Source organism: Ambystoma mexicanum, chromosome 1p (genome assembly GCF_040938575.1).
Source record: "Ambystoma mexicanum isolate Mex_15411 chromosome 1p, UKY_AmexF1_1, whole genome shotgun sequence".
In the NCBI taxonomy this organism is placed as follows: domain Eukaryota; kingdom Metazoa; phylum Chordata; class Amphibia; order Caudata; family Ambystomatidae; genus Ambystoma; species Ambystoma mexicanum.
In genome coordinates, this window is record NC_090921.1 from 1,264,921,051 (window position 1) to 1,264,948,643 (window position 27,593).

At 48.5% G+C, this 27,593-nt stretch overlaps 1 protein-coding gene across 1 annotated transcript in view; it reads right to left on the reverse strand.

The window, feature by feature from the left end:
• Nucleotides 1–27,593, reverse strand: part of SHANK1 (SH3 and multiple ankyrin repeat domains 1) — a 2,604,687-nt gene that overhangs the window by 1,528,751 nt on the left and 1,048,343 nt on the right. Inside the window, exon 13 of the mRNA XM_069605116.1 lies at nucleotides 22,275–22,388. Coding sequence (XP_069461217.1) covers nucleotides 22,275–22,388 — 114 coding nt within the window. The remainder of the gene's footprint in view (nucleotides 1–22,274; nucleotides 22,389–27,593) is intronic.

A 27,593-nucleotide genomic window follows, 5' to 3' on the forward strand; every position in this document is an offset into this window, starting at 1 on the left:
GGCAAATAGCTTTGACAGACCATGCCAAGGAGAAAACTGCATTTTCCACCCCAGTTGGCTTGTACCAGTTTAAGGTCATGCCTTTTGGATTAAAAAATGCACCTGCTACATTCCAAAGGATGGTGAACCAAGTTCTGGCTGGGATGGAGGACTTCTGCATGGCATACTTGGATGACATTGCAGTCTTCAGCCACTCCTGGGAAGATCATGTGAACCACCTAGGACATGTTTTGCAGGCTCTTGGACAGGCCAATTTGACTATCAAGGCAAGTAAATGCCAGATAGGTCAAAGTAAGGTGGTCTACCTTGGGCATGAGGTAGGAGGTGGAGAAATAAGGCCTTTGCTCAGCAAGATTGAAGCTGTGCAAAACTGGACAACACCTACTACTCAAACCCAAGTGAGAGCCTTCCTAGGCCTTACTGGGTATTACAGGAATTTCATTGAGAACTATGGGACCATAGCTTCTCCACTGAATGTAATCTCCTCTCCAAAATTCCCTAAAAAGGTCAAATGGAATGAGGAGTGCAATCAGGCCTTTGAAAAACTGAAGAAAGCTCTTTGCTAAACTCCAGTATTGAGAGCTCCTGACTACCACCAAACTTTCATTGTACAAACTGATGCTTCCAATGTAGGTATAGGTGCAGTTCTAAGCCAACTGGATGAGAAGGGTAGGGAGCACCCCATTTGCTTCATCAGCCGTAAGCTGAAGGATCCTGAGACAAGGTGGGCAACAATAGAAAGATAATGCTTTGCTATTGTGTGGGCACTGAAGAAGTTTAGGCCATACTTGTATGGTTCTACTTTTGTCATTCAGACTGACCACCAACCCTTGAGATGGTTAATGCAAATGAAGGGGGAAAATCCAAAACTATTGAGATGGTCAATCTGCCTGCAAGGGTTTGATTTCACCATTGAGCACAGGTCAGGGTGTCACCATCAAAATGCTGATGGACTCTCTAGGATGTATGTTATCGACTAGAGGTATGAGGTTCATCCAGGAGTGGATTAAATCCTCCTGTCCCTTAGTCTAGGGGGGGGGGGTGAGTGTTAGGGAGAATTCTCTTTTTAGGCTGAATTTCCTAACCTAGTGAGTCCCCCAGCAGCTTTGCTGGATTTTTGGGGTTTATTTTTTTCTCCTGCCAAGAGTGAGACTCTTTTACCCTCACTCTTGGACATGATTTGGGTGTGTTTCTTTGAATCTAGATGTGTTTAATGGGCTATGGGGTCTTTTACTCCATAGGGCTTCATGTGTTTTTGTGATATGTGTTACACAGCACCCTCAGTGCAGTGACACAGGGGTGTCATAGTGACCCCGCAGTATGGACTCCATACCCTGGGACTGACTACTGTCTCCCAGGGCATGTAAAGTCACCATTGACTTTACTAGTCTTAAATTCTGAACAGAACCAGTACAAACCATCATATTGTGGACGTACTGGCTGGGGCAATTCGATTGCCCCAGGGTCTGTTAGTCGAGCGGGCACGTCTCCGTCCCCCCGATCGAGTTTTGGCTGGTGGCAGTGGATACTACTTTTTATATTCAACCGCGAATATTTTCCTATGGGATTTCCCATTGTTTTAGGCTATTATCTTTATTTAATTATTTACGGTAGCCTCGACCGTACCGCCGGTTTATTTAATTAATATTAATTCTCTGGTTGATATTTTTTGCCAAAACTTGATTCAAAAATGGCGTTTGTGTTCTCTTCTGTGACTCCAACCCAAATCGAGCCCTTTGTTCCACTTTTTGGCGGGCTTCTCCACAGAAGCCCTCCAAAGTGGTGCCACTCTGTCTGGGGTACTTAGGAGGGGTGGAGGGGAATTTAGGCACCCTGGACTGAGTTGCCCAGGCAACTCAAGTCGCACGCCATCCTGATTGGCCCAAGTGGTGAGCCGACCGGCTCACCACTTAGCATGTTTGAGTGACAGCTAGGCTGAGTGAATGGGGGTTTGCTGCATAAAAGCAGGGCTTTGGGGACTGGAACTTCAGAGGTCGCCACAGGACCTAAGAATCTGACGAGGGAGAAGCTGAGCCGACCTGCCACGACACCACCACCGGTGGAGCCCTGCTAGACCGTCTCACCACTTTTTCCCAACAACAGAGGAGATCTCCCGCCGGAGAGTCTTCTTCCTTTGACTGGTGGGGATAACCAGTTTCACCGTATTTTCGCCTTCCCGACGAGCCTGTGCCAAGCACCCCGGCAACCGGGATACCACGTTTTGGCACGACCGCGAAACAAAGGTACCACCTTTAACCGGAAAACTCCACGGCTGGTTTCTGCCCTGGTAGGGCAACGACCTTCATCTTTCCTCCAAGTCGAGATCTTCTCTTCCCCTGGACGACGACGCAACTTGCACCCACTACCAGGAACAACTGCCACCGCTGGAGGATCCTTCCCACTTAAGGTACCATGTCCCGCCTGGCTTCCCTTGCTACCGAATGTACGGGGTAGATTTAGCCCCCGGCTTTCGAACCTGGGTTAGCCTGGGACACCCTGGCTAAACTTTCCTAAGCCTCTCTAAACTCTTTTTGAACCCTCTGCAAGACTTTCTAAGCCTAGTGTAACTGTGTGATCTTGGGCGCATTTGTGCTCTGCTCTCTCTAAGAGTGGGCCCAGCCTTTGGACTTTGGCTTACCAGTGACTTTTGCTCTTCTGCCTTGCTAACAGTGTTCCTGAATCTTAGAGTGGTGTACCTTTCCATATTCTGTCTTTTTTCCTCCCTTTCTCACAAACTTATTGGAGTGCCATCTAGTTAAGCGCTCACCTCTGTATGAAAATAAGTGGTGTTTTACAGTGACTTATCTGATAAGGAAAAAGGGGTGTATATATTATAATAGTAACTGTGTTTAGAATATTTTACAATAAGAGTGCTGGAGTGTTTTCAACAGTGTGTTTTTAAATAAATAATTATATACTTTGATACCAAAGCTCTGGTCAGTGTTTGCTTGAAAGATTGTTGTATCTGAGTGCCTATTGTGTATACTTTGCATACTGCCTAACTCTTCTTGAGGGAAGTCTGACTGCTCAGCCACAGCTACCAGGTAAATCTGGGTGGTACAGGCTGCTACCAAGTGGGTTTACTGCCAACACCTGTAGTCTTAAATCTTTTGCAGTGGTCCCTAAGGGAACTGCACAGGCTTCTGCCTAACAAAATCACCGGCCACAAGGGTGGAATTTGATCGCAAGGCTAGGCAGCACTTATTATTGATTGAATTCTGCAGACAGGCTAATGTTACCAAGCCCAGTGATGGACTGTTATACATTTTGTAAAGCCATAACAGGTCATCCTTGGCTGTCATGACTAGCAGAAGTTGCAAATCTATGGAGCCAGTATCAATAACCTCAATCTTCCAACCTAGAGTAACATCCACCCACACCAACAGGCCACCCCTGGGCCTGCCACATCGCCCCCATGGAGTGGAAGGTATGATAACCTTGTAGGAAAACAGGCTCCACAGCCCATGTCTCCAATAGTATTACGACATGGACCTCACCAACATAGTTGCACCAGCCTGGGTCAGCCAAGAGTCTATTCACACCAGCTACATTCCAGGATAGCATTGTATAGCCCCAAGTATCCTCAACATGCCATGCATACATCCCACCCAGTCAATCCACTGTCTCGGGGTCAGTCGATAGGCCACCCGGCCTTACAGTGGACTTACTTTCTAGGGTACTAAGAGGTTTGGGTCATGTGGAAAAACATTGATTTTGTTAATTGATAAATGTTTCTGGATTTGATTTTCTGAAGTAAGGGTTCTGTGCCTTGTTGAACGGGTTGGGGGATGAAGGAGTAAAAGGAGAGAGGGGAAGGCAGTAGCCTCGGCCACAGACCGAGATGACTCAAGACTGCCTGATATGACCTTCCACAAATGTATAAAAGAGGATATCCTAGCCCCTAGAGGACTGCTGTGGATCTTGACTTTCATGTCACTTAGACTGTTTTGGATCCCTTGACAGGCTGGGATGTGAAATGAAGCCTCTCAGAGAGGGGCCGGCTATTTCTTTTGGGGAGAATTGGGCGACTTGCACGTGCAGTTACATTACTGTTGGAATCTGCAAAATCCTCCCATATTTTTCAGTGGGAGAGACTTACTCTCTGGGTCCCATGGGCCAGTCTTGGCAAGAGCCTTTGTTATTTTTCCTCTTTAACTCCTCATCCATGTCTGGACTGAAGATTTCTACCACATCAAAGTCGACCATATCTACCACCAAGTACATCTAAGGGCAAGTACATAATTTCATCTAGAACGTCAGGTGAAATGTATTAGCCCTCCTGAAGACTTGGCTACATAAGGCTGCACACATTGCCATACAGCAAGCCGCTGTGTCCAAGTGTTGATACGAGGCCTCCAAAAGTTCCTGAGGCACTTGTCTTACCTCAGACCATCCCAAGCAGAACTCCACCCCATAGTGTAGGGGAAAAGAGAGTCTATTCCCCTAGTTATCTCAAAAATGTCAAATTTGTCACTGCTATAAATGTCTCTGCATTAGCTTGGCGAAAACGTATGGACATGTTTTGTTAGAGCTTTTTGCCACCTGAGTCCAGGAGATGTTTTTCTCAGCCAAGAAGTCCCTTTTTAGGAGGACAAAGAGTAGGAAGAGCGGACAGTATGGTTGAACGGGATGGAGGTTGCCCCATGACACTCAGCTTCTCTGAAAGAGTGTGCAGAAACAGAGGTCCACTTTTTTTTTTTAAAAAATTTTCCTTTGTTGGTTTTACAGAAACAGAAGACAAAAGAAGGGCAAACAGTATTCAAAGAAAATTGTACATCGTCCAGGGGTACATGTCAGAGAAGCAATGCAAAGTAACAAACAATATTAAAATGGCATACATTCGTGACAGTTCCATTTGCCTGGGTATGTCTCTTACACTGTTCACCCCAACCCGCTCCCACCCCCCTCCCCCACTTGGGATAATGTACATCGTAAGTATAATCATTTAACATAAACATTGGGAGCACATATTTGGCATAGTGCGACATCTGGCGTCACCGTGGCTGCTGGGAATGAGTCTCTGATCCTTCGCAGTGTTCTTTAGAATATGACCTCGTTAAGTTAGGCTTCTGAGGGTTCTTCTGACTGGGAGTCTGTGATAGGTGTGATGTGTTTGTTCTTAAAGTCCATCCATAAGGTTTCACATTTAGCTGATTTATTGTGCAGGGAGGCTGTGATCGTTTCCATCACGTAAATGCTCGTGGCCAGTTTAATCCATTCATGTTTCCCTGGGGTTAGGGGAGACTTCCATTTAATCGCTATCAGGGCTCTCGCCGCCAACAGCAGCTGGGGGGCCAGGCCTCTCACCCGGAGCCACTCTTCATCGTCTCTCTCAAGGCCGAACAACACAAGGAGTGGGTCGAGCTCTCTTTGGATTCCATCGATCTCCTTAATCCATCCCAGGACCTCGGTCCAATACACTGTGATATGCGGGCAGCTCCACCACATGTGCCAGTAGTCAGCAGATGCTCCATAGTTCCTCCAGCATCTCGGGCTCAACGACTGGAACATTTTAGAAAGTTTAAGTGGATCATAATGCCACCTATGTAAGAGCTTTATGACATGGAGCTTGTATTGATTGGACAAGGAGGCTTTAGGTGCAGCTCTGCACATTAAATCCCATCGGTCGGGGAGTATCTCTTCACCAAAGTCTTTTTCCCACGTGGCTCTAAGGGGGTCTGTAGATCCACCCCCCGCCGCTATTAGCGTCTGATACATCACAGATATAAGACCTTTCATTTCCGTTCTGGAGTCTAGTAGTTTCTCGAAGGCGGTAAGATCTCTCTTCAATTTCTCTCTCCACTCAGGTTTCATTAGCACCCCCTTCAATTGGAGAAAGTGGAATGTCGATAAGTTACCTATCCCCAATGCTGTGGTTAGGTCCGGTAGCGTTATGAACGAGTCCTTTCTTTGGAGTTGCCCCACCCTCTCCAGGCCCGCCTCATACCATGACTGAAACCGTTCTAAATTCGGAATATGGTCGTTTATGCCGGGAGACCACAAGTGACTGAGCGGGGATGGCCAGGTTGTGGCTTCTCGCATCTCTTTCCCAGTGTGCCATATGCTCCATATGGTGGTCAGTATGGGATGGTGTTTGATTCTCCTCTGGACCCTCTTGTAAGGAGACCATAGCCATTCCGCTACCGTGGCGGGGGACATGTAATGATTGTCCATCTGTACCCATTGCAGGTGTTTGTGGTCTCTAAGGTACGGAATCAAGACACGTATCTGGACGGCTTTGTAGTAAGTAGTTAGATCGGGAAGGCCTACCCCTCCTTTGTCTTTGGGGAGTATAAGTGTGTCATATGCGATCCTTGGTCTTTTCCCCTGCCAAATAAATCGCATCATGATTTTACGGGCCTCTGTGAAGAATGTTTTGGGCATCTCAATTGGGAGCATCTGGAAAGGGTAGAGGAAGCGGGGGAGGCACACCATCTTGACGGCGTTGATACGCCCCAGCCAAGAGATCGTCAATTTACTCCACTTCTCAAGGTCTGCCTCGAATCGTCGGAGGAGGAGGGGGAAGTTGGCCTCATATAAGTCGCTTAGGGATCTAGTAATCTGAATACCCAGGTATTGCAGTTTCGTGTGCTGCAGATCAAGCCCGAGTGGTAGGAACTTGGCATTGTTCTCATCAGGGGTGCCTTGGAGGGGGAAGAGAGTGGACTTTGACTTGTTTACTTTGAAGCCGGAGTATTGGCCATATTCCTCTATTAGTTTTAGGGCATGGGGAATAGAGTAATTGGGTTTGGTCACATGTAGAAGGATATCATCTGCGTACAACGCTACTTTATATTCCGTTTCTCCCAACCGTATACCTTCTATCAGGGGATCTTCTCTAAGTTTTTGGGCCAGAGGTTCAAGTGATAGTGCAAACAAGATCGCGGAAAGGGGGCATCCTTGTCTAGTTCCTCGCTGCAGCGCAACCCACCTGGAATACTCCCCGTTCACGAATATCGATGCTTTGGGGGAGGTATATATTGCACGTATCCCATCGCAGAATTTGGGGCCTATCCCTACTTTCTGGAGGACTGCTCTCAGGAAATCCCACTCCACCCTGTCAAAGGCCTTCTCTGCATCAATGGATAAGAGGACCGGGTCCTCTGGTAGATTATGTGCTGCGTGAATGAGGTGTAGAGTTTTGCGCATGGTGTCGGCACCCTGCCTCCCAAGAATAAACCCAACCTGGTCAGGGTGGATCAATTTAGGCATCAAGGTTTCCAGTCTTGCGGCCAACACTCGAGCATAGATCTTGGCGTCGAGGTTGAGGAGGGAGATGGGGCGGTATGATCCACATAATTTGGGGTCCCTGCCTTCCTTAGGGATGACTGTTATGAGGGCTTTCTTGAAAGATTCCGGGGCAGCCCCAGTGTCCACTATCTCATTAAAAAGTTCTGTGAGGAAGGAAGAGAGTTGGTCGCTAAAGGTTTTGTAAAAGCCTGCCGTGAAACCATCCTCCCCCGGGGATTTCCCTAGCGTTAGTCGTTTGATTGCATCTCGTATCTCATGCTCAAGTATTGGGGTATCAAGGAGCTCGGCTTCCGCAAGTGTTACTGTAGGCATGTTGATTGAGGACAGATAGGAGGATATGTCAGATTGGGTAGAGATCAGCTCAGAGGTGTATAAGTTGTGGTAGAAGTCGGCGAAGCACTCGGGAATTGAGCGGGGGGGTCGGCCGGGGGAGTGGTGGGCTCTGTTATCTCTCTCACCTTACGTTCGTCCCTCCGTTCTCTTAACCTGGCAGCTAGTAGTGCACCGGCCTTGTCCCCTTTCTCATAATATGTTTGCTTGAGGAATTGCAGTTTTCTCACCACCTGGCCATGTTCTAACAGTCGTAGTTCCTCCCTTTTACGGTGGGCTGCGTCTAGTTTGGTGGGGTCTACCCCTGCATTATCTCTTACTTCCGCTTCCAGCTGGTGTATCTCATTACGTAGTTTATTTTCTATAATTTTACGTTCCCTTTTTTTAGAGGAGCCCTCGCTCATCAGTACTCCCCTCCAGGTGGCCTTCCCAGCCTCCCAATCACTTGTTTGGAGACCTCCCCGTTGTTGTTTACCTTAAAATATTCTTCGATCTCGGTCTCCATTTCGATTTTGAACACTGCATCACTCGTTGCAGCGCCAAGATCCCCCAGCGACTGGTAGGTCGGTCCAATTGACGTCCGCCAAGACCATATCATGATCAGACCATGTTATTGGGACGATTCCAGGGTAGCTTGTGGATTCTGAAAGGTCAGGAGAAAGGAATATGTAATCTATCCGTGTGAGTGTGCCATGAGGATGCGAATAAAAGGTGAAGCCACTTTCGTCCGGGTGTAGAGACCTCCACACGTCACGTAGGTCGTATAGATCCATCATGGCGGCGAATTCAGTACGGTTCCCTTTGTGTTGGGTCTTCAGGCCCGGCGTGCCTGGTCTCCAGTCCACGGCAGGGTCTACCCATTGATTAAAGTCACCACCTAGGATGAGCTGACCCGCGGTCTCTAGCACAATTTTGGGGATCGTTTTTCTAAGGAATCCGGCCTGTCCACTGTTGGGTGAGTATATTGTAGCAATTGTGACCTGGACTCGTGCAATTCTCCCCACTATTAGAAGGGCTCGACCACTCACATCCGACCAAGTCTTTTCCAATTCAAACCCAACTCCCTTCTTGATGAGGATTCCGACACCTGCCTTTCTGAGTGGGCCGGAGCCCCAGTATTCCATACCCCCGCGTCTTCTTCGCTCCTCTCCCCTTGCAAATTTCGTCTCTTGGATGAGAAGAATGTCTATGTTAGATCTACGGAATTCTCTGTGGAACCAGTGATGTCTTAGTAGGAGAGTTCAGTCCCTTCGCATTGACAGTCCCAACTCTCAGGAGACCCTTGCCCTGAGACTTCTCAAGTGAAGCCATCGATGATTTGGGTTTGAGGATCGCGCATTTGTTGCAGCCACATAGGTTTGCCGATTCTCAGTGACATCTGAACGGTGACATTCCGGAGTGCGCCCAATGATGCGCATACATTTCCCAAGTGTCTCTGACCCTTCACCTCTCCCCCCCTGTTCCGCCGTATCTGGTGGAGCTCCATTGAGCTTGGGAACTGGGGGTGCTGCCTGGGCAGCTGTTGACGGCGTCCGGTACGGGCCGGATGACATTGTGCGGCCCGTTGGTGGACCATCAGTGGGGACCGTTGCTTCACGGTCCCGGTCGAATATACCATCACAACTTAAGGGTGAGCCCCCTTTTCAATCCCCCCCCAAAAACATTGTAAAACTTCAACATTTCAACAGTAATGGCAACAAGCATATAAATGTTTAACGTTACGTGCGTTCCCGGGGCCTCCCGCAAGAGTTTACATCGTCGCTGTTAGGAAGAATTCTCTGTTTAGGCTGAATTTCCTAACCTAGTGAGTCCCCCAGCAGCTTTGCTGGATTTTGTGGGGTTTATTTTTTTCTCCTGCCAAGAGTGAGACTCTTTTACCCTCACTCTTGGACATGACTTGAGAGTGTTTTCTGTGACTTGCTATGTGCTTATGGGCTAGGGGGTAATTTTCCCCATAGGCCATCATTGTTTTTTGAATGTGTGTTACACAGCACCCTCAGTGCAGTAGCACAGGGGTGTCCTAGAGACCCCCAAACATAGACTCCACACCCTGGGACTGACTACTGTCTCCCTGGGTCTGTAAAGTTACCATTGACTTTACTAGTCTTAACTTAGGAACTTAACCAGTACAAACCATCTTACTGTGGAAGTACTGGTAGGGGCAATTAGATTGCCCCTGGGTCTGTTGTCGAGGGGGTACTGTCCCGTCCCCCCTCGCCGAGTTTTGGCTGGTGGCAGTGGATACCACGGAAATATTCCACCGGAATATTCCCCAAGGGGATTTCCCATTGTTTTTGATGCACCACTTTTTGGTGCAATGTTAAAGATACCGCCGGTTTATTTATTTAATATAAATTCACCGGTTGGGATTTTTTGCCGGAACTCGCCGCCAAAATGGCGTCTAGGTTCACTTCAGTAACCCTGAACCCGAGTCGAGCCTTTGTTCCACTTTTGGCGGGCTTCTGCACAGAAGCCCTCCAAAGTGGTGCCATTCTGTCTGGGTACCACAGGGGGTGTGGGAGGGGGTTTAGGCACCCTGGACTGAGTTGCCTTGCCAACTCAGGTCGCACTCTAGTGTGATTGGCCCAAGTGGTGAGCCACCCCGCTCAACACTTAGCATGTTTGAGTGACAGCTAGGCTGTATGAATGGGGGTTTGCTGCATAAAAGCAGGGTTTTTGGGACTGGTTCTTCAGAAGTCGCCACAGGACCTAAGAAGCCGAAGAGGGAGAAGCTGAGCCGACCTGCCAAGAAGACACCACCGGTGAAGCCCCGCAGAACCGTCTCACCACTTTTCCCGACGACAGAGGAGATCTCCCGCCGGAGAGTCTTCTTCCCTTAACTGGTGGGGACAACCAGTTGCTGCCTTCTTTTCGCCGTCCCGAAGCATCTCGTGGCTGCCTTGCCTGTGCCAAGCACCTCGGCAACCGGGATACCACTTTTTACCTCAACCGCGAAAGAGGGGTAAAAATCCTTTGTGACCAGAAAACTCCGCGGCTGGCCTCATCCCTGGTAGTGCAACGACCTGCAGCTTTCCTCCCCGTCGAGATCACCTCTTCCTCGGGACGACGCCGCAACTTGCACCCACTACCAGGAACGACTACCACCGCTGGAGGAATCCTTCCACGTTTAAAGGTACTGTGTTCGCCCGGCCTCCCTTGCCACCGATTGTACGGGGTAGATTTAGCCCTCGGCTCTCGAACCTGGGTAGGTCTGGGACACCCTAACTAAACTTTTCAGAACCGTAGTAAAACCTTTTTCTACTCACCTGCAAAGACTTGTGACATTGTGTGATCTTGGGCACATTTTCGCCTGGCTCCCTCTAAAGCGGGCCCCGAACTAATTCCCCTTGTTCCACCATTGATTGTCTTTGCTAACCTTATGTGAAAAGTGTTTTACCTTACTGCTCTCTTTATTTCTGCCTTTTCCCTCCCTTTTGGTAATACTTGTTGGAGTACCATCTAACGTTAAGCGCTCACCTCTGGTTGGAAATAAGTGGGGTTAACTTAGAATTGTCCAACAAATGATTAGGGATGTACATATGAGTAATAGTAACTGTGTTTGACTTTCTTACCTTTTCTATTGTGCTAGTGTAATTTATGAGTGTACCTTTAATAAATAAGTTTATACTTTTACACCTAGCTCTGGTCAGTGTTTGCTTGTGCTACTGTGCCTCTGTACCTATTATGTATCCTCTGTATACTGCCTAACTCTTCTTGAGGGAAGTCTGACTGCTCAGCCACAGCTACCACAGTGAATCTGTGCAGTGCAGACTGCTACCAAGTGGGTTTACTGCCAACACCTGTAGTCTTAAATCTTTTGCAGTGGTCCCAGAGGGAACTGCACAGGTTTCTGCCTAACACTGGTGGCAGCGGTGGGATCTGTATTGAGTATACACTTTAGAGTACTTTTGAGATACCTTAGTGCAACTAACCACAAAGCTTAAGCACAAGAAAAAAAAAAGTCATTTTTAACCTGTCTACTATGGAAAGTTATAGTCAAGAGTCCCTTGCTACAAAAACTGCTGATTGTCTAAGACTTCTCTGTAAGCATAAGAATCTCATGACTAAAGGAAAGAAAATAGAGCTAATAGAAAGGTTGTTAGAAAACCAAAGTCTGGAGGATGGTCCAGAGGAACCTATCACTCCAGCAAATGTAGAAAGCAGCAATGATCTTGATATGGAACAAAGTATTGATGATCTTGGGTCAGAACCAGAAGAGGAGGATGAAACTGTTGTAGATAGTCCCTCTAGGCCTCTGTCTGCTCTACCAGCTGTACCTACTGGACCTTTGCCAGGTCCCACATTTAGCCCTCAATACTTTGAACTAGAGAAAATTAAACTTGAATTAGAGTACAAGAAACTTAATGCTCAAACTGACAAAGAACTAAGGCTAAGGGAAATGGAGCTCAAGTATGAGCTAGAAATGAAGAAATTGTCTGTTGAGAATGCTTCTCTCTCTGGCTCCTCTAGAAGTTCCAGTCCTAAAAGACCCCGGATGCCTAAGGAATTGATTGGTATGTATGAGCCTAAGTTGGATGTGTTGGATTGGTTGTCTATGTTTGAGTATAATCATGGGCTCCAGAACATCACAGGTAATGAGTTACTCACCTGGTTGTTCTCTAGGCTTCCCCCTGTTGCAACTGATGTGGTAATGGAGTTGGGGGAGGAGGATAGGAAAGAGTATGAATGTGTGAAACTAGCTTTGATAGCTAGGTTTGGGAAGACCCCTTCCCAGTATCTTAAGAGGTTTAGGAGCCTCAAAAAGCATGATGGTACCCCTTGGGCTACCTGGGTGTGTGAAGGGTTGAAAAACTTAGAGGGATGGATTAAGGGTTACAAGGTGAACACTTATGAAGGAATGAGAAATCTTGTAATGATGGAGTCAATTTATGATGCCTGCTCTCCTGAGCTCAGACAGCACTTGGCTGATTCACAGGAATTAGATCCTAGGAAGCTAGCTAAGGCTGCTGACTTGTGGGTTGCCAACAGGGCTACTCACAAGGATTCTGGGGTAACTCAGAAGAAGGATAAGGGAAGACAGCCTAAGAAAGACTCCAAAGAGAATTCTAATAATCCTAATTCCAAAGAGGGCTCCAAACAAAACCATAAGGGCAAGCCACCTGGGAAACCACAGCAGAGTAGTATACCTTCTGGTGCTAAACCAGAAGGAGGTCAGAACAAGCCTCCATTCCAAAGGACCTTTGGGGCCTGTTATGTTTGTAAGGCTACTGACCATGTGAAAGGAGATCCCAGATGTAAGGGTAAACCTTCCGGGGTCCAACTTGTCTCCTTAGCCTTCGCTCCAGAGGAGGAAGTCACTATGGCAAGTGGAAACTTTCTACTACTGGCTGATGAACCCACTGGAGTCTCAGCCAGTGTTTCATTAGTCTCTCTGGGGTTGTGGGAACAGCAGAATTTAGATGTATATAATTCTATCCCAGATAATACTAAAGAGTATTATAAGGACAGTATCCACGTAAATGGTCAGGAGACTCCTGCCATCAGGGACACTGGGGCCAGCATAACTGTGGTGGATGAATCATTTTTCAAGGCAGAGGATGTTGCTAAGGCACCCAAATGCCTCACCAAGTTAGCTGGAGGGCCTGTGCAGATGTGTCCCCAGTTACCAGTTCTCATCCAGTGCAATGATATGGCTGTGAAGACACCTGTCAGTATACAATGTGAAGTGCCAGGAAGAGTTCTGCTAGGAAATGACCTCAAAGCTCTTGGGGTTGTGTCACATACCCCCAGACCGCCTAGTAAAAGGTTACAGGAGCTCACCAAATCTGCAAGAGAGAAAACCCTGCGAGGTTTATCTCAGGAGATGATGACAGAAATTACTCCTCTCCCACTGGAGCAACTTACTGCAGTAACTACCAGATCAGGAGCAAAGGGGCAACCCAAGACTCCTAGGAAAAAGCCTACAGCAAGCACTCCAGTGCTTCCAACAAGGACTTCCCCGAGGTTGTCCAAAGTTACACCTGTAACTCCACCTCCAGCTGAGGCTGAGAGGGCGGTACAACCCTGTTTGATTGAGCTAGACTCTGAAGAAGAGCTAGTAGGAGGCCCAAAACTTATTGGAGACCTGGACCCGGCTGACCATCCTGAGCTGCAGTCTTTACTGGCCGAAGGTGGACCCAGCAGGACAGCTTTCCGTAAGGGACAAAGAGAATGTCCAACTCTGGAGGGTCTCCGCCAGCAGGCAGCTTGTCAGGCTGATGGGCAAGAGCTTGGGAAGTATAGGTTACACTGGGAAGATGGCCTCTTCTACAGTGAACCAACCGAATCTGAACCTGGAGCATACCAATGCCTGATAGTGCCCCAAGAGAACAGACAACAGTTCTTGCAACTAGCCCACAAGATTCCTTTGGCTGGTCACTTGAGTTTTAAGAAGACCAAGGAAAGGCTCTCTCTCTACTTCTATTGGCCAAAAATGGGGGCTGAAGTAGATAGGTATTGCAGGAGCTGCCATACCTGCCAGACTTCTGGTAAGGTTGGTTCCAAGAATGTGGCACCTTTAGTGCCTCTCCCAGTTGTGGGAGTCCCATTTGAGAGGGTAGGGATTGACATTGTTGGTCCCCTTGATCCCCCAACCTCCTCAGGCAACAGGTTTATCCTTGTTGTAGTAGACCATGCTACTAGATATCCTGAGGCAATTCCTATGAGGACTGTTACAGCTCAGGATGTGGCTAAGGCCCTCCTTGGTATCTTTACCAGGGTTGGGTTTCCTAAGGAGGTGATCTCTGACAGGGGGACCAATTTTATGTCCAACTACATGAAAGCCATGTGGAAAACCTGCGGAGTCACCTACAAGTTCTCAACCGCCTACCACCCTCAGACAAACGGGTTGGTAGAAAGATTTAACAGAACCATGAAAAGCATGATAGGTGCCTTAGAAGAACCCCTTAAGAAGAAGTGGGACCTTCTACTGCCATGCCTTCTATTTGCTTATAGGGAAGTCCCTCAGGAGGGAGTAGGTTATTCTCCCTTTGAACTTCTCTATGGCCATCCCGTCAGAGGCCCCTTGGCCCTGATTAAGGAGGGGTTGGAGAGTGCTCCTTCCCCCAAGCCAGTCAGAGTGACTGACTATGTGATAGGTCTCCGAAGGAGAATGTCACACATGATGGCAGAAGCAAGTGACAACTTGAAAGCTGGCCAAGCTCTGATCAAACATTGGCATGATCAGAAGGCTAACATGGTTGAGTTTACTCAAGACCAGCTAGTTCTAGTTATGCTCCCAACAAGGCAGAGGGCCTTGCAAGACAAATGGATGGGACCCTTCAAGGTTGTGGGAAAACTTGGAGAGGTCAACTATCTATCTGGTGGATCTGGGCAAACCCAGGGAAACTCCCCGAGTCTTCCACACCAACCGCCTCAAAGCCTATGTCTCTAGACCAGAAGTAGGAGCATTGCTTCTAGCTTCATCGGAAGAGGAGGAGGAGAGTGACGCTCTACCTGACCTCCTGAAAGGCTTACCTTTGGACGAAAAGGTTGAAGGAGTTAATCTCTCTTCAGATCTGACCCCTGAGCAACAGGAGGAGTGCAAAGCGATGTTAAATCAGTTTGCCCCCCTGTTCTCACTTTCACCAGGCTTGACCCCTTGGGGACAGCATGAGATACTCACTGGTGACTGTCTGCAAGTCAAAAGCAGGGGATATAGAATGTCAGAACATGTCAGAACCCACATCAAAGGAGATGTCAAGAAGATGCTTGATCTCGGGGTAATAGAGCCCTCTACTAGTCCATGGTCTAGCCCAGTGGTGTTAGTACCGAAGGCAGGATCCAAAGAGTTGAGATTCTGTGTGGACTATAGAGCTCTTAATGCAGTCACCAAGACTGATGCCCACCCTTTGCCAAGGACAGATGAGTTGGTGGATAAACTTGGTGCAGCCAAGTACCTCAGCACACTGGACCTTACGTCAGGCTATTGGCAAATAGCCCTGACAGACCATGCCAAGGAGAAAACTGCATTTTCTACCCCAGTTGGCCTATACCAATTCAAGGTTATGCCTTTTGGACTGAAAAATGCACCTGCAACATTCCAAAGGATGGTGAACCAAGTTCTAGCTGGGATGGAGGACTTCTGCATGGCATACTTGGATGACATTGCAGTCTTCAGCCACTCCTGGGAAGAACATGTGACCCACTTAGGACATGTTTTGCAGGCTCTTGAGCAGGCCAATCTGACCATAAAGGCAAGCAAGTGCCAAATTGGTCAGAGTAAAGTGGTCTACCTTGGACATGAGGTAGGAGGTGGAGAAATAAGGCCTTTGCTCAGCAAGATTGAAGCTGTGCAAAATTGGACAACACCTACTACTCAGACCCAGGTGAGAGCCTTCTTAGGCCTCACTGGATACTACAGGAATTTCATTGAGAACTATGGGACCATAGCTTCTCCTCTGAATGTGATCTCCTCTCCAAAATTCCCTAAGAAGGTCAAATGGAATGAGGAATGCAATCAGGCCTTTGAAAACCTGAAGAAAGCTCTCTGCCAAGCTCCAGTACTCAGAGCTCCTGACTACCACCAAACTTTCATTGTACAAACTGATGCTTCCAATGTAGGTATAGGTGCAGTTCTTAGCCAACTGGATGAGAAGGGTAGGGAACACCCCATTTGCTTCATCAGTAGAAAACTGAAGGATCCTGAAACAAGGTGGGCAACAATCGAAAGAGAATGCTTTGCTATTGTGTGGGCACTGAAGAAGTTTAGGCCATACTTGTATGGTTCTACTTTTGTCATTCAGACTGACCACCAACCCTTGAGATGGTTAATGCAAATGAAAGGGGAAAATCCAAAACTATTGAGATGGTCAATCTGCCTCCAAGGGTTTGATTTCACCATTGAGCACAGGTCAGGGTGTCACCATCAAAATGCTGATGGACTCTCTAGGATGTATGTCATCGACTAGAGGTATGAGGTTCATCCAGGAGTGGATTAAATCCTCCTGTCCCTTAGTCTGGGGGGGGCGAGTGTTAGGAAGAATTCTCTGTTTAGGCTGAATTTCCTAACCTAGTGAGTCCCCCAGCAGCTTTGCTGGATTTTGTGGGGTTTATTTTTTTCTCCTGGCAAGAGTGAGACTCTTTTACCCTCACTCTTGGACATGACTTGAGAGTGTTTTCTGTGACTTGCTATGTGCTTATGGGCTAGGGGGTAATTTTCCCCATAGGCCATCATTGGTTTTTGAATGTGTGTTACACAGCACCCTCAGTGCAGTAGCACAGGGGTGTCCTAGAGACCCCCAAACATAGACTCCACACCCTGGGACTGACTACTGTCTCCCTGGGTCTGTAAAGTTACCATTGACTTTACTAGTCTTAACTTAGGAACTTAACCAGTACAAACCATCTTACTGTGGAAGTAGTAGGGGCAATTAGATTGCCCCTGGGTCTGTTGTCGAGGGGGTACTGTCCCGTCCCCCCTCACCGAGTTCTGGCTGGTGGCAGTGGATACCACGGAAATATTCCACCGGAATATTCCCCAATGGGATTTCCCATTGTTTTTGATGCACCACTTTTTGGTGCAATGTTAAAGATACCGCCGGTTTATTTATTTAATATAAATTCACCGGTTGGGATTTTTTGCCGGAACTCGCCGCCAAAATGGCGTCTAGGTTCACTTCAGTAACCCTGAACCCGAGTCGAGCCTTTGTTCCACTTTTGGCGGACTTCTGCACAGAAGCCCTCCAAAGTGGTGCCATTCTGTCTGGGTACCACAGGCGGTGTGGGAGGGGGTTTAGGCACCCTGGACTGAGTTGCCTTGCCAACTCAGGTCGCACTCTAGTGTGATTGGCCCAAGTGGTGAGCCACCCCGCTCACCACTTAGCATGTTTGGGTGACAGCTAGGCTGTATGAATGGGGGTTTGCTGCATAAAAGCAGGGTTTTTGGGACTGGTTCTTCAGAAGTCGCCACAGGACCTAAGAAGCCGAAGAGGGAGAAGCTGAGCCGACCTGCCAAGACGACACCACCGGTCAAGCCCCGCAGAACCGTCTCACCACTTTTCCCGACGACAGAGGAGATCTCCCGCCGGAGAGTCTTCTTCCCTTAACTGGTGGGGACAACCAGTTGCTGCCTTCTTTTCGCCGTCCCGAAGCATCTCGTGGCCGCCTTGCCTGTGCCAAGCACCCCGGCAACCGGGATACCACTTTTTACCTCAACCGCGAAAGAGGGGTAAAAATCCTTTGTGACCGGAAAACTCCGCGGCTGGCCTCATCCCTGGTAGTGCAACGACCTGCAGCTTTCCTCCCCGTCGAGATCACCTCTTCCTCGGGACGACGCCGCGACTTGCACCCACTACCAGGAACGACTACCACCGCTGGAGGAATCCTTCCACGTTTAAAGGTACTGTGTTCCGCCCGGCCTCCCTTGCCACCGATTGTACGGGGTAGATTTAGCCCTCGGCTCTCGAACCTGGGTAGGTCTGGGACACCCTAACTAAACTTTTCAGAACCGTAGTAAAACCTTTTTCTACTCACCTGCAAAGACTTGTGACATTGTGTGATCTTGGGCACATTTTCGCCTGGCTCCCTCTAAAGCGGGCCCCAAACTAATTCCCCTTGTTCCACCATTGACTGTCTTTGCTAACCTTATGTGAAAAGTGTTTTACCTTACTGCTCTCTTTATTTCTGCCTTTTCCCTCCCTTTTGGTAATACTTGTTGGAGTACCATCTAACGTTAGGCGCTCACCTCTGGTTGGAAATAAGTGGGGTTAACTTAGAATTGTCCAACAAATGATTAGGGATGTACATATGAGTAATAGTAACTGTGTTTGACTTTCTTACCTTTTCTATTGTGCTAGTGTAATTTATGAGTGTACCTTTAATAAATAAGTTTATACTTTTACACCTAGCTCTGGTCAGTGTTTGCTTGTGCTACTGTGCCTCTGTACCTATTATGTATCCTCTGTATACTGCCTAACTCTTCTTGAGGGAAGTCTGACTGCTCAGCCACAGCTACCACAGTGAATCTGTGCGGTGCAGACTGCTACCAAGTGGGTTTACTGCCAACACCTGTAGTCTTAAATCTTTTGCAGTGGTCCCAGAGGGAACTGCACAGGTTTCTGCCTAACACTCGCTTACTCCAGAGGGGTGCCCTGCCAGCGGTGGCACCCCAACGACGGATATTACTTCTTCGGAACTCTGCGGGGGCCAGTGTCTCGTTCTTCACCGGTAGTTACATTTGGCCGGGTCGTACACATTTCAACTCCCTTGCTCCTTGTCAGGCGTGTTGTTGGCGCGTCTATATTTCCTCGATCCCTTCACCCTCTTGCGCCTGGGGCCCTGGTGCTCCCACTGTGGTCCCAGCTGCTCATTGTCACCTCCTTCGTTGCCCTTGGAGCCCGTGCCAAGAAAGTTAGCGATGCAGTCCTTGATTTTGTCCTCAGAGCGTAGCACGATTTTTCTGCTCCCGTGCTCAAAGGTGAGCGAGAAAGGGTAGCCCCACCTATATTGTGTACCTTGGTCCTTGAGCCATTTCGTCAGGGGGCTGCAGAGGCATCTAAGTGTCAATGTTAGTGACGATAAATCTTGAAAGATCGTGATTTGGGCGCCCCCCATTGTGAGTGGGCCTCCGGATCTGGCCTTCTCCAGAATCCTGGTCTTGTCCTGATAGCGATGGACGGTCCAGCAGCTCTGTGTATGCGTTCGGTCATGGGCTCATCAATTTCCTCATCAGCGGTGAGTATTTTTATATCATATATGGTATCTCTGAGGTCTTTTTCAGTTTCTCCTTCGCGCTCTGGGATACCGAAAAAGCAGAGATTGTTCCTCCTCTCCCTATTTTCTAAGTCATTCATCTTGAGCCGCGCCTCAACCTCTCTTTTTTCAATGTTACGGATCCGTACATCCATCTGAGTTTCGAGGGTATCGATCGACGTTTGATTATTTTCCACACATTCCAACCGTTCCTCAAATCTGTCCATCCTCTGGGTAATTTTATCGATTTTACCGCCTAGGTTGGCTCCCATGTTTTTTATCTCATTCAGTAATGTGGTAATGTCTCCTTTGGTGGCGGCAGCACTCTCCTCCGATGGGTCCGTGGACATGTTTGCTGCAGGACTGCGTGGCGGGGGGAGAGGATCGTAGGCAAATCTGGCTAGTTTGTGAAGTGGGTCCATACAGTACGACCCGGGTAAGAGGAGGCACACGCCCCTGAGTAGGGGGCCCTACCCTCTATGAAGACCTGCAGGGTTCAAGGCTGTCTTCTATCTTCGGTATCTCGTGTGGGTTGACATGAAGCCATCGAAAGTTTAGGTGACCAGTCTGTGAGGCGTAGGACGATGGCGGCAATTAGTTATCTAGGGGGTCGGGCGCTTCACCTTGGGTCCCGCGCCACCTCTTTATCCCCACGTGGCCTGGTCAGGGTCGGAGCCACCTAGAGCGATGTACGTCTATGCCGGGCGCACATAGGTGGGGGGGTCCGGTTCAATCCACCGAGTGACGGGCTTCGGGACTACGAGGAGCCTTGATCTCAGCTGGCTGTGTAGGCCGCGCTCGACTCGGGGTGCGGCCTACTTCCCTGGCAGGGCCTTCTGTTGTTCCACAGGCCAGGAGTGGGGGTCCGTGCTGGGGAGTCAGCAAGGGCACTCCAACATTAAGGGCTGCGGTCTGGGGGAGGCACGTCGACGGGAAGTCCAGAAGTCGAGTGTTCTCCTCCAGGCAGGCCCGCCTTCCAGCACGGCTGCGTCGGGCCAACTAGTTTCGTTTTCCCGCTACCGACGGGGTGAAAACTTCAGATATGGTTTTCCCGGGCTTCCCAGCCCTGATTTCGTTCGGGTTTTTTCCTGCTCCGTGGGGGGGTGTTCCGACGCCTTATTCACAGGTTTGTCGCCGTGGGGGGGGGTTGCGACGTGGGGGCTCAAGTCACTTCGCGGACCATCGACGACGGAGCTCACACGGGGTAGGCGATCATCCGTGCGCCCCCTGGTGGCCAGTCAGAGGTCCACTTTTTTAACCACTGCTGGTACTGAAGCTGTTTTTTGCCAAATCATTAAAAACTCCCCCGCCTCTGGCTTGTAGATGAATCCCAAACTTGTCTGTTGTTCTGAGGTACAACACCGAAAAACAGGAACCCCCGGCCCCAGTCTTGTTGGAGATTCTCCAGTCAAGAAATTTCTAGATAAACCATAAGCCATAAGCCGCTGCAACCACTCATGGAATGATTTTGCCGATATGGGTGCCTTTTTTGTTCGTCTAATGCAGTATCTGGGTCCCCAATTTGGTCTGCGCCATCCCAGAGCCAGTCAGCAGGGGTGAAGGTGAAGGAAGTGGATCTTTAGGTAACAGTGGAGGTGAGGGATTGATGGGAAGATCTGCTGATGGAGGTAGCAGCAACAGCTCTGAGCTGCACCTATGGAGTCTACATTTCTTTGATTCATCGAAGGGTCTGGGCACATCACTTCCTGCATGAGGCCCTTAAAGCATTGCTTTAAAGGCTGAGGGTGCATTATGTTATGCAACCATTAAAAAAAATAAAAGTATTTTCTAAAAGTGTGGTCATGTGAATTACAACCAGAGGTCCCACTCATGCTCCTGGAAGCCCAAGTTCTTGGCGGCAACCCCCAAAGGAGAGCCGAGTAGCCTCTCGGGGACACTATGGGACCACTGCGCTCATGGTAAAAAAGCAACACAGAGCTCGGAGTGAAGTTCAAGAAAGCTGAGGTGCACTCTAAGATGAGAGTTGGTGGGCTGGGCCTACTGCCACCACAGGTCCCGTGGGCCCTTAAGGGGTTGATCTAGTACGTGAAGAGGGATGGGCGTTGGACCCCATGAATAAAGCGAATCACCCTCGAAAAACACACTCTCGGTACAATTCCAGTGACAGATCCTGATAGGCCCCTGGTGCAAACATCGGTCACAATCTTTTTGGAGACCTTAGGGGAGATCTTGGTATTACAGTGGCTAGCTGTGCCTGGCCCCAACAGGCCCTCCCACCCCAAACATGGTCGATCCCTGGGAAAAGAAATCACCTGGTTGCGGTGCCTTAGAAAACAAAGATTTATTCACCTACTTTGAAGCCACGAAAATCCTCAGATGTAAAGAGGAACGGAAGTGACCACTGTGCTAAGATGTGCTTCAGTGACTTACTGGAAAGTGCATCACAGAGTGCGCTGGTGTCCCTGTGGTGAAGCAAGGCAAACGCTCATGGCATAGAGCACAATGGTCTGCCATTGAATGATCACAACACCCCACAAACACAGAAAAATCCTGTTCTACCTGACATGCTCGGGAGAGAACAGCTGTGAAGCGGTAAACAAAAAATAAGAGCGCCGCACCAGACATCAGATGCGTACAGCTCAGAAAAAGGAGCTGAAGGGAAGGAGCAGAAGGAGCAGAGTTAAGGGTGTTAACACGCTTGTGTGTGCCTCCCCGTGAACATTGTTAAAGGGTACCATGCGCTTTACAAGCTAAGCCTCTAGTATCATCACAACCTGGCAGGAGTATAAGTGAAACACTGGCCATAGATGGATGCGAGGTTAGGAAACAATAAAAGCAACAGTCATTTTCAAGTTTCTAAGGGGGAAAACTTTCCAAAATCCCTGGCAGACACCAACATGTCAGCATTGGTGTAATCGCATTTCAAGGTTTTTTAGGAACGTATCATCTTGTAGGGAGAACAAATCCTCACACACTTTTCTTTGCAATATTTCTCACTGTCTCACAACATTAAAACAATTATGTAAATGTAATCATCTTACCTTGTTTTCCTTCCTGGGGCTTTATGGCTATCTCCTCTACATAGTCAGAAGGGAACCAGCCTATTCGACCTTTGATATTTCCCTCCCAGAATCCTCCTTCCCCAACACTGAGAACTGCAATTACAAAAGCACAAAGGTATTGGACAATAAAAGGACCCAAAATTACTTTGGCCAAACAAAAGGAATTGATGATCATTTTTTTCTCCAGAAATGCACGTTTGCAGTTTGTTTTCCGTACCTATCATTAATGTTGTGGACCTTCACACTCAAAGAGTCTTTTTTTATTGTGCGCATAAAACAACAAATAGGCCGCGGATGAAAAAAGAAAGGACAACGTGAAGGGGAGCGAGTGAAGAAAGAGAAGGTAACAAAGAGATCGAGAGAAATAAATAGTGTCAGATAAAAAGAAAGATGAGAGGGAGTGAGCCAGAGAGGGAGGAACTTCACAAAGATAAACAGTCGGAGTCTTCTCTGTGGAAATGACAAAAAAATATACTCATGCTTACATTTACACAATGCTCCTCACTATGTATGCCAGCATTTGAGATCACAGAGGAGGGAGATATTGCGATGGAAAGAGGGAGAATAACATTTTACTATTAACTTCCATTGGGGTGAGGGACATTTTAGAAGGTAGAAAGTCAAAACCTATGGAAAATAACCTAGGTTGACACAGAAAGAAAGAGTCATGAGAACTAGAAAGAGAAATAGTCAGGGGAAATGTAGAGGGAGGCAGAAGACAGAAAGTCAGGTTCAAGAAAGAGAGATAGAAAGAGATAGACAGAGATAGAGAGAGAAAGAGAGAGATAGGGAGAGAGGTGGGGTGGGTGACATAAAGAAATGGAAAGAGGGGAGAGAGACAGAAAATGTGAAAAAGAAAAAGAGAGTGGGTAGACAGGGATGGAAAAAGAGACAACAAAAAATGTATACTGACAAGAAGTGAGAGAAAGAGATATAGGTAGGCTGAGGTGTACAGCGAGAGATACATTGAGAGAAAGAGATGATATAATAAAGGTACTTGTAATAATAGCAGTCTCAAGGTAGCCATATAAAGAAATACTTAAAGACACTGGAATGCGGATAGAGAGAGACTGACAGACAGGTATAGTGAGAGATATTGACAAACAAAAGACAGCCACGAGATTGCAAAAACCTCCAGATGGCAAAAATAACTTTCTGCCATGATTATTACAGTCAGAGAACTCTTTTATTACCATGGAACTAGCAGAACAGCACTCTGTTCCATCATCCCAGATTTTAGTACCTTCTATTGTGTCTACTGTTGAGCAGGTAGTATTGAAGCAATTGGAGTCTTCTATAGGGAACTGTACAGCCTGTGATCCGTTCTTTTAGTTTGGAATCTGGGAGTCAGCCTTCTCCTCCCTTGTCCAAGGTTCAAGTACACCTTTTTGAAGTGGATATTGCTGAGCAGGTTGAGCCAAATCTATGGTTATCCTGTGGTCTTAAGTCTAAAGATGACTCTCTATTTCTAAAAGTCGCTCTTTTGAATACTCTCTCCTTAGTACTGCACGTGGTGGAATAGAGAAATTACTTACCGTAATGTTCTTTCTATGGATTCTTCTCCCGCAGAGTCCTCATCTGATAGATATCCCATCCAGCTTCGCTACTTCGGAATTTATTTTGACAGGTGGCATAGTGGACCTCCACTCGGCCGTCGATCCATCTTGCTTGGTGCTCGATCGTCGACTCTGGATGTGACGTCAGGTGTCATATATATTCTCTGTCACTACGCACCCACCACCTCAGTTTGCCCCTTTTTTCCTGAGCTCAGCAAAGTTTCCAACTGAGGGAAAACCCAAAGACGCCACAATAAGTAGTGTCAGAAAAGATTTAGTTCTTTTTTTTTAGCAAACATGCGGCATGAAAGACAGAAAATGGTCATCCAAGGACCATCAGCCCAAGAGAAGTTGAGGAGGTGCTTGATGTGTTGTTGGCTGCATGCAGACCATCAGCAAGATCTTTGTATGTGTGCAGGTGGAGAAGATTTGAGGTCAACATCTAAACTATGGTGTTTAGTAAAGGTATGAAGTGAAGACCATGTTGCAGCAGGACAAATAGGGCAGTTGATACAGCGACCCCTCTAGTCGAGTGCACTCTGATGCCTGACAGCAGCTCCCTACCTGCAAATTGGTAACGCTCCATTATGCAGAACAAGATCCAACGGGACAATATTTTTTTCGTTATTGCCAAACCTTTACGAGCTAAAGAGAAGTCTACCAAGAGTTAGTGAGTTTTCCCGAATTCAGACGTCCATGCAACGTAGAAGCTTACGGTCCTCCTGGGATCTGGCTGATGGAAATGCTGCTCTTTCTTACGAGGGCACACTGGCGAATAGAAGTCTGTGAGGTCTATGGACTGCGACAGATGAATTTGGATATTACCTTTGGGAGAAATGCAGGTCTTACTCTAAAAGAGACTTTCGCCTGAAAAAACGCGGGAAGGTGGTTTGCAGCATTAAGCTTTCAATTCATTAACCCGCCTAGCAGATGTTATTGCAACTAAAAGAGCTGTCTTTAAAGAACGTAGCCCCTAAGACAACAAAGTGAGTTGGCAGAAACTTATTTACAAGGCCCTTCAGGAATTGTGCCATTACCGGGATTGTAAAATAGGAACCTTGATCCGGGGACCTCTTGAACACAGACAATGCTGCCAAATATCCTTTGATTTTGGTGACCTGAAGACCTGCTGAGGCCAGTGACAAAAGGAACTCCATCACTGTAATGGTGGAGAAAGAGATAGGGTTAATCTTGCGCTGCCTGCACCACCCCTCAAATCTTCTCCACCTGCACACATACAAAGATCTTGCTGATGGTCTGCATGCAGCCAACAACACATCAAGCACCTCCTCAGAGAGATCCCAGTCATCATATCTCATCCTCTCAAGAGCCACGCATAAGCCCTTCGACTGGGTTAGGAGATCCGGCAGCCGAGGCAACCGGAGAGGTGGTAAAATGGTAAGATCCAGGAGATCCAAGTACAACGTCCTCCTCGCCCAGTTTGGGATGATCAGGATCATGGCAGTTTAAAACCTCTTAAGCCTCCTGAAAACCCAAGGGATGGTGGGAATCGGAGGGAAGGCGTAATGGAGAGGAAAGTTCCAATCCGCAAGAAACGCGTCCCCCTAGCACGCCCTTCGCTGGGTATTCCCCCGAGGAAAACTGTCTGCTCTTCCTGTTGGACTCCATTGCAAACAGGTCCACCTTTGGGGTACCCCAGCGAGAGAAGACCTCCTCTAGGACTTACTGGCATACTTCCCACTCGTGTGAGACCGTGCTCTGCCTGCTCAGAGCATCTGCCAAACTGTTCTCTGTCCCACCAGATGAACTGGCGAGCCTGAGATCCGGTTCTCCAACAATCAGAACCACAGCTGCAGCACCTCTCTGCAGAGGGGGTGGGAGTGCACCCCAGATTGCTTGTTCAGGTACTGCCTGGCCACCATGTTGTTCATCAGAATCAGGGCATGCTTCCCCTTCAGAGACGGAGCAAACACCTTCAGGACTAACCTGATGGCTCACAACTCCAGCCTACTTATGATCCACCTGGCTTCCATTGCTGACCAAAAGCCGTTCACCTGCAAGTCCTCACAGTGAGCACCCCAACCCTTCAGAGACGCATCCGTGACCACTTGGGCCTGATGCCAAGGAGGCCAGAAGGGTTCTCCTGCAATGCGATTGCTGCGCTCTGCCCACCAGTCGAGGTCGTTGACCACTTGGCTGGACACGTCGAGGGGATCCGAAAGGGCCATGAGGTACTGTGACCATTGATCCGTTAGGAGCCACTGTATGGATTTCATGCGCAGTCTGGCCTCTGGTACTAGAAAAATACCGGAGGCCATGAGACCTAAGAGGTGGAGGAAGGAAGCCGCTGATATTGTGGGGTGGTTCCGGAACAAGTTGACCATCTGTGCCAAGCTGTTGACTCTCTCCTCGGGAGGGAAAGCCTTCACTACTTGGGTATCTAGGACTGCTCAGATGAACTGGGGCCTTTGAACTGGTTTCACGTGGTACATCTTGAAGTTGAGGGAGAAGCCCAGCCTGTGCAGTAGCAGGCAGGTGTCCTCCTGATGAGACAAAACCTGCCCCGCCGACTTGCCTCAGATCAACCAATTGTCCAGCTATGGGAATACGTGGACTCCAGCTCTCCTGAGGTGACTACCGCCATGACCTTTGTGAAGACCCTTGGAGCAGAGGTCAGCCCAAAGTGAAGCTCCTTGTACTGGCAGTGCTTGTCCCCTATGAGAAACCTCAGGAACTTCCTGTGCTTTAGATGAATCGGCACATGGAAATAAGTATCCTGCAGACCTATTGACACCAGCCAGTCCTGAAGTTCGAGAGCATGGAGAATTTCTCTCAACGTCACCATCCTGAACTTGTCTTTCCTCAGGAACTTGTTCAAGGCCCAGAGGCCCAGAATGGGTTGGAGACTTCCTCCCCTCTTGGGCACCAGGTAGTACCTGGAATACCAACCCAATCCACTCTCCTCGGGCGGTACCTCTTCCACGGCGCCATTCAAAAACAGGGCTCTTAGTTCTTCCTGGAGATCCTGTCCCGCTTGGATCGGAGGAAATAAGGGTCTGTCCAGTGGTTTTCTCAAGAAGCACAGACAGTAAAGCCACCGAACGAGCCATAGGGCCCAGGCATCGGAAGTGATCTCCTGTCACTCTGCCAACTGTCCAACCGGTAAGTTGTGGGATGGTAAATCAAGGCAGCTTCAGAGGCTGGGTCGCCCCAGCCGCTGTCACTGCTTGTTGGCCCTTAGAAGGCCCCCTGCCCCTTCCCGGAAGGGAGAAATTCTTCTGCCCCTGCCTGCCCGGTGGGTGCCGCGCTGTTCTGACATAAGGTGCATATCGCCTGTAGCCTTTGGCCCTGGAGGCGAAGCTGAAGGCAGTTTGGGCTGGCTGCGCAGCCAGGCTTAATGATCTTGCAGCAGTTTTTGATTCCTTAAATTTCTCTAAGGATTCATCAGCTTTCTGTCCGAACAGGAATTCGCTCTCGAAGGACATGTCCATTCAATTGTTTCGGACATTAGGTGAAAGGCCTGAAGACCTCAAATAGGCCTGCCTCCTCAGCCGTATAGCCAATGCCATTGAACGGCCCACGCAGTCAGCGACATCCAGGCCCGTTCGCAGCGACTGCCAGACCACCACTTTCCCATCCTCCACCTGCTGTAAGAAGCCCTCGCGCATCTCCCCCTCAGGGATGTACTGTGCAGCATTCTCTACTGCCATCCAGAGACGGAACGGGTATTTGGCAAAACCACTAGCCTTGAGAAACATAGGCGGCAGATTGGAAGTGGAAG